We start from the raw sequence: 13,696 nt of genomic DNA on the forward strand, positions 1-13,696 counted from the left end.
GAACTCCGAGGAAAATTCTAAAAGGAAAGTCCCTAATCAAACGGCAAAATCAAAAGCTCAAACACATCAAACGAATGGATAACAACTGTCATATTCCTGACTTGGTACAGGCATTTTCTTATGTAGAAAAAAGTGGATTTCACCTGGTTTTATAGCTAGCTAAACCTCTCACTTGTATGACAGCCGCATCAAATTCCATTATATTGACAACGATGCGTGAACAAAACAAACAGACACAATAGGTAAAAATGTCAAAAATAGGGGTACAGCAGTCAACATTGTGTTATCATCTTAATCACTATAAAAACAAACAAATGTAACAAAAAAGTACAAAAAGGCATACATCAAAATTAACATCCTCATTTTGCTTTGTTTGCCTCATACGTAAACATTACCATCTTGATAGCGTCAGTTTCATAGAAGTTTCTCCTTCAATCAGAGATCTTTAAAAAATATCCCTTTCGAAAACAATATATTAATATTTTTTATTGTATGATAGATGTAGCATTAATGTTCATAGAGTCAGCATTTTTATTTTATTCTGATTTGTATAAACCGGCTCACAGCCTTTACCCATGCAGAAAGAGCATTTGTTTATTTTTTCACTTTTGGGCTATAGTCTGATATAATCCCCGATTTAATCCGTAACTATTGTAAAGTTTGACTTCTTATTTCGGTTAACTGGTAAGCATATTTCTCAGATAAGTATTTGTGAAGATGTTTTGGTCACCACATGTAATGTGGTTAACCGGATAAGATATGACTGGAGATTTATTTTTTTATTTTTTTGTGTTTTAACTGCACTTTTTCAGCACCGTTTTTTGGCTATTTCGTGGCGGCCAGTTTTTATTGGTGGGGGAAGCCGGAGTACCCGGAGAAAACCACAGACCTTCGATAGGAAAACTGACAATCCTAGTCAATTAAGATTGGAGTCGAGTGCACCCGCACGAGCTGGGTTCGAACTCACAATCTCAGTGTTAACTGGCTAGTGATTACAGTAGTAACTACTTAGACCACTCGGCCACCGAGGCCCCTATATGACTGGAGAAGTTAGACAGGTGCAATCAACAGATTTAAAAATGAAGGCCCTGCAATACGCTTTTGAAGTTTAAAATTGAAGGCCCTGTAATACGCGTTTGTAGTTTAAAATTGAAGGCCCTGCAACACGCGTTTGTAGTTTAAAATTGAAGACCCTGCAATACGCGTTTGTAGTTTGAAATTAAAGGCCCTGCAATACGCGTTTGTAGTTTAAAATTGAAGGCCCTGCAATACGTGTTTGTAGTTTAAAATTTAAGTAACAATAAACATGTATGCAAACCCAATTTTGGCTTTCGTTGTTTGTTTGAGAATATTTTTTCATAGAACATCTGGATCTTAAGGCCAACAGTAATCTGAGACAAGCAGGATGGCCTTATATTTAGCTTGGTACAATAATACTTTAAAACATTTTGAATTTTTGGTGCAAATGCTCTATCAATAAAAAAAAAAGAACACTAAAATTTTACACTGTTTACATTACACAACTACACAAAAATGCATTACATGTTTATTCGTTATTTTCTTTTTTCTTTTTTTTTATATTCCAATAAATGTTGCAGAGTATGCCATCATCTACGGTTTGGCAAAGTAAAGCCATTATTTATTTCTAATGACACATGATAGAAGCTACTTTTTTCGTTTCTTAATCCTAGATAAGAATTGCAAGAAGTAAAATGTATTTGTTTTATATTGTTATCCTTTAAATATAATATAATAATATCAGTATAAATAGTGTTCAAAATAAATTTAAATTTGAGTAACTGTACAAAATCTCATTCCAAATATCGTGCGGATAACAATGCAATGAGATGTCATTAGTGATTCTTACCCACTTTAATGTCGTTCCATTTGAGCTAAATAAAATGGTGGTTAATATATTTACAAAAAAAAAAAATAGAATACATTAAGAAAGAAGACGTTTTATACTACTACATGAGCAATTGTTTCATATTTTATATAAAAACATTAATGTTGAATAAAAATATATTATGAAAAAATGATAAAATTGAGAATGGAAATGGGGAATATGTCAAAGAGACAACAACCCGACCAAAGAGCACACGACAGCCGAAGGCCACCAATGGGTCTTCAACGCAGCGAGAAAATCCCGCATCCGGAGGTGGTCCTCAGCTGGCCCCTAAATAAAATTGTGTACCAGTTCAGTGAAAATGGACGTCACCCTAAACTCTAAAATATATAAATTAACTAAAATTTAAAAACATACAAGACTAATAAAGGTCAGAGGCTCCTGACTTGGGACAGGTGCAGAAATGCGGCGGGGTTAAATATGTTTTGTGAGATCTCAACCCTCCCCCTATACCTCTAGCCAATGTAGAATAAAGAAACACATAGCAATACGCACAGGAAACTCAGTTTAAAAGAAGTCCGAGAATAGGAAACAAAAGAAATTAAGCAAAATGACAATGATACATAAATGAACATAGGACTACTAGCAGTTACTGACATGCCAGCTAAGGACCTCAATTAAACTGATTGAAAGATTATTACTTCGTCATATTTAAATTAAAATCAAGTACAATCCCTCCCGTTAGGGGTTTAGTATCACACCATCATAAAATATATGAGAAGAACATATAAAAGGGACGAAAGATACCAGAGGGACAGTCAAACTCATAGATAGAAAACAAACTGACAACGTCATGGCTAAAAATAAAATGACAAACAGACAAATAATAGTACAGATGACACAACATAACCCGTATCATGCCAACAACTGGTTTTAGAATAAATGTGTTTATTTCCGATGCAAAGACCCTATGAGTGAATCAATATTAATACCAAAATATGCAATCCTTAATGACTTGACAACAGTATCGTAACTATATCCTTTCAGAATAAGTCTGTTTAAAGGTTTGGTTAGCTTTTGAGGTGAATGCCGACATTTTTGTGCTTTGTAAAGAAAATTACCATAAAATATTGGATGTGAAATACCTGAACGTATAAGATGTCTGCATGTTGATTTATATTTACGAATGATGTCCTTGTACCGATGGTAAAATTTAGTAAATGTTTTGACCGGTTTGTGATATCGAAAACCCTGGTGTAATAATTTTTCAGTAAAACAGAGATTTTTTTCGTTGAAATCAAATACGTTGTTACATACTCGAGCGAATCGAACAAGTTGAGATATATAAACACCATAAGATGGCGACAAGGGAACGTCACCATCTAAAAATGGATAATTAACAAAAGGAAATGAAAAATCACCTCTTTTATCATAAATTGTGGTATTAAGCTTCCCGTTAAAGATAAATATATCAAGATCCCGGAAAGGGCAGTGTTCATTGTTAGTATTAGCTTTATTTAAAGTTAGTTCGGCAGGATAAATCTCTTTAGTCTACATACTGAAGTCGTCATTATTGAGAGCCAATATATCATCTAAATATCTAAAAGTGTTATTAAATTTTTGAATCAGATGTCGAGTCAATGAATATTCCAATACTATAAGATTTATAAGCAAATAATTGATGCTGGAAAACAACTTCTCTCCCTTTTAACAGGTACGATTTTATAAGATATAAGCTGACTTTATCTGATGATCGAAGTCCTTTCAAACCTAATCCTACGTTTTTCTTTTGTTGTGCTGTACCACATTAAGGAGAGTGTTTATAGCTTGCAAAAAAGTTTGTCATTGTTACATTTCTTATGTGTCTGCACTTCAGTAGTTGTTTGAGGTTGCTGTGCGCTATATTTGTTTTTCGTTGGTTGTGTCATGATAAATCAGGCCGATGGTTTTCCGTTTGAATTATTTTTACACTTTTTTTGTCGGTTTTTATAGCCTAATATACAGCCTGTGATTTGTTCATTGTTGAAGTCAATTAGGAGACCTATAGTTGCTTACATTCACGTTACTATGTCTCTGATGGATGGTTATCTCATTTACAATCACACCACATCGTCTTATATTTTCATATTCAAAGCATTCAAAGATCTTGCCGTCACAGCTTAATCTGATCTAACTGTACATTTATGTTATCCTGGATTGTCCTACATTGTTTCTTAAAAGATCTTTTGGTGGCCTTGAGCTGTTTTCCGCTCTTTGATCGGGAAGTTGTCTCTTTGCCACATTCCCCGTTTCCATTCTTTATTCTATTTAAGAGTACTGTGGATTCATTAATATTCGTGGGATACCAATTTTCGTGGACTTCGTTGTTATAGGTGATCCACGAAATTAAATGTTAAACGAATTACAAATTTCCTATAGTCATGTATGCAGACTTTTGCAAAACCACGAAATCAAATATCTGTAAAAATGCAAGAATTCCTGAATCCACGAAAATTGGTACCCACGAAAATAAATGAATCCACAGTAACCCCTAGTTGCATTTGAAGTTGCTAAAGTAAAAAGATTCATCAAGTTGATATCATCGATACTATGTTAAGGTTTCTAAACTCGAATCATGTTATTTCTATTACACCGATATTCCAACGTTGGTAATTATAATGACTGTTATCCCGCACTGCGGCATTATGGTCATGGTGTTGTTTGATATCATCTTCTTTTTATCAGACACAATTGACAACATATCTTAACGTTTCAGAGGTAAGAGTCTTATTTCTCGTAAGCAGGTATTATAAAGGAAGCTAACCTTTTAATTGGCTTTCATTTGAAGCTTTAAAAAAAGGGGTAAACAGATGTTTTAGACGACATATTCTTTAAAAGGGGGATGCATTAAAACGAGAATGAACAATCGAATTGCCTGTAATGCTTGCATTTTCATGACCATTAAACGTTTTAAATCATATAGCATAGTACTTTTGATATGTCATTGACCATCAGCTATAACAAATATTATCAAAAATACCGAACTCCAAGGTAAATTCAAAAAGGGTTAGTCCATAAAAACTGACAAAATTAAACGCTCGACTGTTTCAACCAACGGAACGAAACGAAATCAACTGTCTTATTCCTTGCTTAGTATAAGCATTTTCCGTACAGCGTTTAAGTAGCTTCTATTTTGATAGCTAGCTACTTCCCACTTGTATGACTGCTTTTTATAGTTCCTTTGTATTGACAAAATATTCAGGCTTATGGATGGTAGAAACTAGATATCAAAATCTTCAAACATGACCTCTTTTTTCAGATCTTCCCGTTCACACAAACTTTTACAGTACGATGAAAGAGCGTCTTTTATGACCTGACGACACTGTTTCCAAGCTATTTTAGATGCAGGACGATATTTTTGTCCTTTTTAAAAAAAAAATGTTAACCCGTCGGTCTTGACCGATACTGAGGTCCCCCGTAATAACATAGCCATAGGGACCATATCTAAAATTCGACGATTCACAGTGTCAAATGAGAGGAGTATTATTTTCTACACTGACGTATAATTGAAAATTAAACTTCTGCTGATTTTTTTTGTATGTATACGAAATGATAATATTACCTTTTTCCGCAATATACTTTACATCCATTTTTTCCTAAATATTTTTAATTGTTTTTTCGTCATGTTTGTATGTATCTTTGGTCATACGGAAGTATATCGCAACATGGACGTTTATATTTACCCGAGGTTCTCGCCTGCTTTACTTTTAGTGGTGTTTGTGTTCGTCAAGTGTTCTGTTTTGTTGACTTTTGTTTGTCCGCTCATTTTCGTTTTTTACAAGGTGGTGTGTGATGGTCATTGCTTTTTATTAAGCTTATATAGTTGGTTGCCTCCCTCCCCATCTTATTACTCGTAAGCTGGTATAATTAAGGAAGTCAACCTTTTAATTGGCTTTCATGTGAAGCTTAAAAAAAACGCAGATCATTTCACTAAAATGAAATAAGACTTTCCATGGACAAAACTAAAAAGGATTTGCTGAATGTAGTGATAATGAGATTCCTTTGTAAGATATAAGGGTCACAATAAAAGAATACACTGACCTGGAAACGAAAAAAAAACCACACACACATCTTCAAAATATGATCATGCAATGTGGAATGAGAGGTTAATCCTCTAAAACATATTTGAGAAGTTGAGAACATCATCAATTCAACTTCATTATATTTGATTTGGACTTGCAACTGCTTTGATTCGAGCACCGCTGATTAGTCTCATATGGACGAATGGCACATCTTGTGTATTATAAGCGAGTCATCTTTGATGAGTAATTTAGCCATGTTGAAAACTTTCAATGTTCAGTTGGCTTGACTTGAGATTACAACAGACACAAGCATTTACCATATACATAGTTTAACAACATTGCAAAAGATCATCTAGTATTACAATTTAATACTTCATTTTAGGATGAATTTCTATGATAAGTTGCTGAAAATGTCAATCTCAGTATTGCAAAAGATGCAGTTTGAATCCCTGTATGACTTCGTTTTTCATGAAATGAATAAGATTATTTTAAAGCTTGGTTTGTTAGACTGAAATCCATGAGACAACAATTCAACTGTACTAGAACTGATTATTTTTACAATAAACAATTATATAGTTCCACCACAAAATGAAATAACAGAACGCACATAGAATAAATCAAATACTTCTTAACTCGATCATCTGGTAGAAAACAAATATGAGGTATCCAACAGCTTTAATTGCTGTTCTTCGTCTCAAAGTCACAGTGAGGCCTTCAACATGCAGCAAAAAACGACCTCTCACCTCACTGGTCTGAGTTGGGTTACAAATAGAAATCAACCATAATGTATTTCTCTTTTTTTAAAGTTTATTTCAACATTTTCGTTGATTTATATATAATATTAAAAACTGATGAAAAACAAATCATATATGAATAATTGTTTTGACAATGTAACAAATGAGGTATACTTAAAAGATACACCTGTACAATTAAAAGAATACACCTGTACAATTAAATGTATACACCTGTACAATTAAATGTATACACCTGTAAGTTAAGTGTATATCATTAGTCACAGTTGATTAATATTAACCTGTCTGATTAAACAACATATATAAATAGTAATAACAAAACAAAACGTGTAAGTTGCATTAATATCCAGTGTTGCTACATGCAATGCTGTGGTTGTATAAAATATATGGACAATGTTAACTTTAGATGAATTTAGCTGTTTTGTTTTGTATCGTTGCTCAATGAAGTTTTACGTCGTTTCTCAAAATTGTGTCGTCATTTGAAGATGTTAACAATACATTGCTTCACATCTGATTGCGAAATTTAACTTTAGTGGTTAATGGATAATGACACATATATAATTCTACCTTATACATGTTAGAGGCATTGTTTGTATTTCGGACAATTATGGTTGATTATTGAAACATTAAAAACAGTCAAATGAAGATTAAAATGTAAACAATATTTTAGGTGATATGTTGCAAAATTTGTAACAAGAGGTGATAACATTTTCTTAATGTGTCATGATTTTTGAAGATTACTTTCATGTTAATTCATATCTTTACTCAAATTTCCAAAATTCAATAGCAAAAGAATAAATATTAAAACTTTTTCTACGATAGATGAGCTTAACACTGTAATGCAAAATTTTTGGCAATTTACAAGGATACTCACATATTTGAGTAAGAATAATTCTACAATATTGAAATTGGTTATCCAATATTGAACAGATTGAAATAATTGTCTAAGATTCAACCAAAACTATAAAATATCGCTTCGTAACAACGTTCACCATTAAGAGTTATGTGACATGAGTTCTATATCAAACACGATTCTGTGATAAACAGGGGCATATCCAGGATTTTTTTTTTAAGTGGGGCGTAATTGGTGAAAAACAATATATATTGGACGATTCTTTACCACACAATTATATTTTTTCCGATTAAAAAGGTTGGGGGAACGCTGAATCTGTCAAGGATTAACAACGCTAAAAAAAAATAAAATAAGACACATCAATTGATAATGACCATTGTAAAAAAAAATGACAAACACTGTCACAATAACATTTCAACACACAATCACGAGGCTATCAATTTATATAGATTAAGTTTGATAATATTTTCTTATCAATTGATTTGAGCTTCATTTTGTTTTATTGCCGTACATGAATCAGTAATAAACACATCTGTTAGAATGTAAGATACGTTGATTCATGTAAAACAAACATTAAAATACACAATACAAATATTTGATGTAATAATCTGCAATAGAAGGAGAATTAAATCCATTTTAGCGGCATCAGCCGAAACAGTATACTTCATACATTACTTAAATATTATACTTATTAGACATACATTTAATGAATTTGGCGATGCAAGCTATTTTCCTTTGTACTTATTTTTAGCTCAGGTTTATTCTAGAGAATAGGGGTTATTTAAAATGTGAAACATTTCCGTTATGCATTACAAATCGCTTATATGTATGCTTGACTAGTCTAACCCTGAAGTTAGTTAATAATTATGTTGCTTCTGCATATGGCCTTTTAGTGAGAGAAGTGTATTTTATGCAATTATTGTATAATGATAGATAAGTCTGGGAACACAGTAATCAACTTTGATTTTCGTTGTCTACAAATATAGTCCCTACTGTGGACAGAGTATTAGTTGCATTTTTTTAGAACCCTTCCAAATTTTTTTCTTCATGTGTTATGCCTCAAATAGCAAGAAGAGGGAAAACATTACAAAGTAAAAATATTCATGAATTTTAGAGTAAAATAGTGATTTGGTCCAGCTGAAAAAGGTTAAAAATTAGTATGTCTGAAGCTGTCAAAAGAATTCAAGACCCCTTAACATAAAATTATCCATACTTTGAGTTAGAGCTGATACTACACTGTTAAAATATTATTGAGAAAGCGAATTTGGGATTTTTTTAATTTCCCTTTATCATGTTTATTGTCTAAAAGAAATGCACTACGAAATAACTGTGTTCTTGGGCCAGATGTCATTAAGAGAAAAACATCAAAATAAAAATATTAACAATGATCAGGAATATCTATTTACAAAATGATGTTACATTTACTAGTACAAGGGATTTGATTGGTGGTTAAGTAGTACAAAACTTAACAATGATTAAAAAGGTAATTATATAAAAAAAAACTAAATATCATCGATTCCATATCTAAAAAAGATTAATGCTTATCTGATAAAATGTATTATATTCACCAGCAAACATGCCAATAAAAGTTTTTTTGTGGTAATTTTTGTGCAAGTTCCAACAGAAAAAACGTTTAGATAACTGACAAAATTTAAGAATTCTTTTTTTAAAAAGACCAATTAAAGTAACGAATCAAGTCGTAAAAATAAATAATGTAATATTTGAAATTACAAAATATTCCAAAATTACCTTATGACATTTGCAAATTTTGGCTTCTCTTCTGTACAAGTAAATAAAAGATAAAATACTATTTACAAATGAATTAAGGAAGTGTAGCTGGGAAAACGAGAATTTGTTCAATTCTTCCCAATTACATAGCATGTGACATATATTTGGTTTTGATATATCCATCTATCACATATAATTGTAGACAATTTCATATCTAAGTGTAGCCTTTGCCTTTAATTTAATGAAGGCAGTGTTAACAAACAAGGTAAAAAACAGAATACATCATGAAAATTTACCATACGTACATGTGAAATAAGGTAATTCTAATAAACTCGAATAATGATAAACTACAAGTTTTTAAATTACTAGTATATAGATTAAAACATTAATGTATGTATCATTCATCCATTTACGACTTTTCTAATATCCATTTATGTTAAACATTCATATAAATATTGAGCAAAGGTAATAGGTACACTCTATATTTTCATCTACAGTATTATCAAATAGCAAATATGTTTTATAAGTGTTTGAAAAGAATTTGTACAATGTGTACATTTATGTCGAATTCAAATGAATATGCAAGATAAATGGTATATACATTATGTTGAAAAGTTTTTAGATTTTTCTTTGTACCGTATGATGATAATCATACTATACCGATCTATCATTCAAACAACAGATATTTCATTTAAGAAATTAATATTCAAATATTTTTGAAAAAAACATGACTTTATTCACATTTTCCAAATGTGATCAGCCAAACATGATATGTGTGACTGTTGGTCTCAGTACATTACAATCAACACTATTCGGTAAATAGATAAATAAACAATTTAGTTTTTCATAAAATATCTAGACCTATTACGAATTCCACCAAATCTACCCTTCTTATGGATTATTTGCACATGTGTTTGCTTTATAATCACTGACCTGTTTGTATTTTTACATTGCTGAATGTCGACCTTGGGTTACGGGCTTTTATCTATAATGTCATTATCACATGCATTTCAATTACCAATTGTGATGTTTCGCAGACTTATTAGTTATCAAAGGTCAAGGATATCTCAACCTTTTACAGTCCAGATTTCACCTCCATAACTATATATGTAGACTTGTCATTAAACGAAACAACAATTACACCAGGGGTTTATTTTGATTTATTTTCGTCCACAATGTTTTAATTACCGGAGAAGATCGGACATTATTGGAAACTCACACTGGACTAAATGTTTTTAAATATCACAGAATTTGTTCATCATTTCTCTCCTTCCATTGGTTCTTGTTTCTCTTGTTCTAATGCTTCCTTTCTCTCTTCATATTTTGCTGATGTACCATGATAACATTCATCTAGAAAATCTCCCATTGATTTATATAAATGCTCCTTCGTATGTCCACCATTTAAGCCATGTTGCTGATCTGTATAAAACTGTAATACGGAAAATATATTTAAGAATAAGTATCTTTAAAATACCTTCCTTAATATCCATTTATATTTTTAGCACAAGTTCACGAAAAAAAAAAGAATAAGTGGCTATAAGAAAACCACCAAATTCTAGAAATAAACTGTTAAGGACGGTTAAGATAAAGGCACTTTTCGGCAAACTAAATGACTTTAATTTTACTCTAGCTAATTTCAAAGAGCACCAACATATACTTGTACAATAACAACTGCTTTTTTTTCCTTTCAAACTTTCTTTGCAGCATGAATTTGATAACTTGGTCACACATAATAAAGCTACAATACGATCATTTCAGGATCTTAAATGGTTTAGTGGTGACCATTATGACTGTTTCATTAAGACCGAAGTTCTGTAATCAAGTTTTCGTTAGACTATATTTCATTCGAAGAAGTAACAATACACTCCTCTTTTCGCAATGTTAAGCTGTTCACAGAGTAAGACTTAACAAAGAATTTGAATTATTATCAACACATCGGAGTTTTCCTTTGAAATAGGAATTACTAGCTTTCTATCCTACCCTGCTTTTCAGTAATGGTTGTGTAGTTCACTATTCATTTTTTATATTGTAGTTTTTTTATTGCTAGTTATCGTTTCGTCTGTATTCTGTCTGCCATAATGTAGCCTGTCCTATAATGAATTATGGGTTGTAGATGCCTAAGGGTCTTTACCGATTAACTGATGCTACAATTAGAGACAGTGATTTACATGTTATGAAACCTTTACTAGATAAAATACCTGTTGAGTGAAGTAAACATCTTCCTCTTGTAAAGCTTTCATTAACTGAGCAGAATTCTGGAAGTGTACATTATCTGCAACAGAAATTATACAGGTCTATAAAATTTAGGAGATGTGGTATGATTGCCAATGAGGCAACTATCCACCAGAGTTTAAACTAAATGGATGTGAGCAATTATAGGCAACCTTACGGCCTTCAACAATGAGAAAATCTATGAAGTAAAAGTCATTCCTTGAGGAAAAGAGTAGGTATATTAACAGTTTGCATAGTTTCTCTGTTATCATTTCGCCATGCTTAATAGCTAAATGAAGTCAGTTTGTAAATTAACATACATTATCTTACATATAGAGATTGACAGTGATGGTCGGATGAGAACTAACGTTAATAAAGGCAACAGTAGTATACCGGTAATCAAAAGTCATTAATCGATTGAGAGAAAAAAAATCCGGGTTACAAACTAAAACCGAGGTAAACTATAAGAGGAAAACAAAGGAACAACAGGAACACTGAAGTGCAACAATACAAAACGCCAACATACATAGAATCGAACTATTTGATAACAACTGCCATATTCCTGACTTGGTACAAGACATTTTAAGAAAAATTGGTGGGTTGAACCTGGTTTTATGGCTGGCCAAACCTCCCGCTTATATGACAATGTTAAAATATATCGCTAAAATGACAACACTACGTGACAGAAATACAACACAAACACACGCAAGAACACTCATCACAGAGAAACGCACAAACAAATAATAAAACAGTCGACACAACATGCAAACCGCAGAACAACAACAAACATCTTCCATCATCGACAGACACCACAGGACATCACAAACAGTGACGCACTTACGTAACTAACATGCTGTCTCGAACTTCATACAATTATTTTCACAATACCAGTCCAAACAATTTTCATGACAATGATGTATCGAAAGGCAATTTTATAATTGTTTGGACTACAAACGATAAGACATAACACATTATCCAACCGAAACCATAACAGAAACATCAAAAATCAATACATGAATGTTGGATGTACAAAATATTGAGACACGTCGTATAGTAATGCAAATTCACATTCGGTATAACAGTCATATTCGGGAATAGGTCACGTTCGGTACTTCGAAGACAGACGACATTGTATGTTAAACCACAATATAAGACGTGGTAAAAATGTCATTAGTTAGTTTAGACACAGATACATCGTATAGATCAACCAATTCGTGATGGTGTCCAAAAAATTTACGGAGTGTCATTTTTAATCTTTCCTCCTCATAACTCTGTTTGAGCAGTTTCTGCGTAAGGAGTACACTCCTGTATATGAAGTCAGTATAGTGTGAACATGCACGAGCATAACGTATCAATTGAGATATGTAAACACCATACGACGGAGCAGAGGGTATGTTACTGCTGAGAATTGTTTTTTTTGATAATTGGGAAGTTGAAATCATCCCGTTTGTCATAGATTTTAGTGTGATGTCGTCCATCTGTGTCAATATTGAGGAAACGATCAAGGTATGAAGCAGTCCTTCTTGTATCAGTAGTATCCTTAATTTCAAGTTCACTATTAAAACTGAAAATATGCTTTCAATTTACCTATTGTGAACTTTCCATTTGTATATAGAGTAACATTACAGAAACACATGAGTTTGGAATTCATATATCTCAGTTAATGCGATATTTAACGAATTGTGTAATAATCGTTCTTATCTAGAGAGACTTTTCTGCCTACAACGAAGCTATGAAACCACTGATTTTAATGGTAAAGTGAATGGTATGTTTTAATATTTAATGGACATAAACATAATTTGGCTAACCGCTATGGATATCCCTTAGATATGACAAATGATATGGTCCGCTTGTCTTTGGCACAATTCCGGCTTCTTTTCTTCATTTTATGACTTCGTCAAATGCGAATGTGCACTTAATTAACATTAAAATTGGCAGTATCAATGGAACATACATTTCCTATACTTCTGAAGACCCTGTATTTACTCTGGTTGAAGTTATTTTTGTGTGTTTGTGTTTTGTATACTGTAGATTGTCTTCTTTCTCATGGTCATGGTATTGTTTGGCTCTCTTCAAATTCTCGTATTGAATGTCTTTCTCCTTAGAACTAGTATCTGTTATGTATTTTCTTAACTTTCTTGTAACATATTTGTGCTTTGAACCTTTTGTTTTCCACATGAATAAATTCTTCAGTTATTGACCTAAGAGCTGGATATTTGTAGGAATAAATTAATCCTCATATAGA

The 13,696-nt window shown here is 32.2% G+C and overlaps 1 protein-coding gene across 8 annotated transcripts in view; it reads right to left on the reverse strand.

Annotated features, from left to right (window-relative positions):
- Positions 1-6,696: 6,696 nt before the first annotated feature.
- Positions 6,697-13,696, reverse strand: part of LOC127717606 (prolyl endopeptidase FAP-like) — a 229,779-nt gene continuing 222,779 nt past the window's right edge. For all 8 annotated transcript variants that reach the window (XM_052223319.1, XM_052223320.1, XM_052223318.1 and 5 more), the window contains 2 exons: positions 11,439-11,512; positions 6,697-10,669 (listed from right to left, as the gene is read on the reverse strand). In XM_052223319.1, coding sequence (XP_052079279.1) covers positions 10,499-10,669; positions 11,439-11,512 — 245 coding nt within the window. In that variant the 3' untranslated portion in view covers positions 6,697-10,498. The remainder of the gene's footprint in view (positions 10,670-11,438; positions 11,513-13,696) is intronic.

The sequence above is a fragment of the Mytilus californianus genome, unplaced genomic scaffold (genome assembly GCF_021869535.1).
Source record: "Mytilus californianus isolate M0D057914Y unplaced genomic scaffold, xbMytCali1.0.p SCAF_10, whole genome shotgun sequence".
NCBI classification, from domain to species: Eukaryota; Metazoa; Mollusca; class Bivalvia; order Mytilida; family Mytilidae; genus Mytilus; species Mytilus californianus.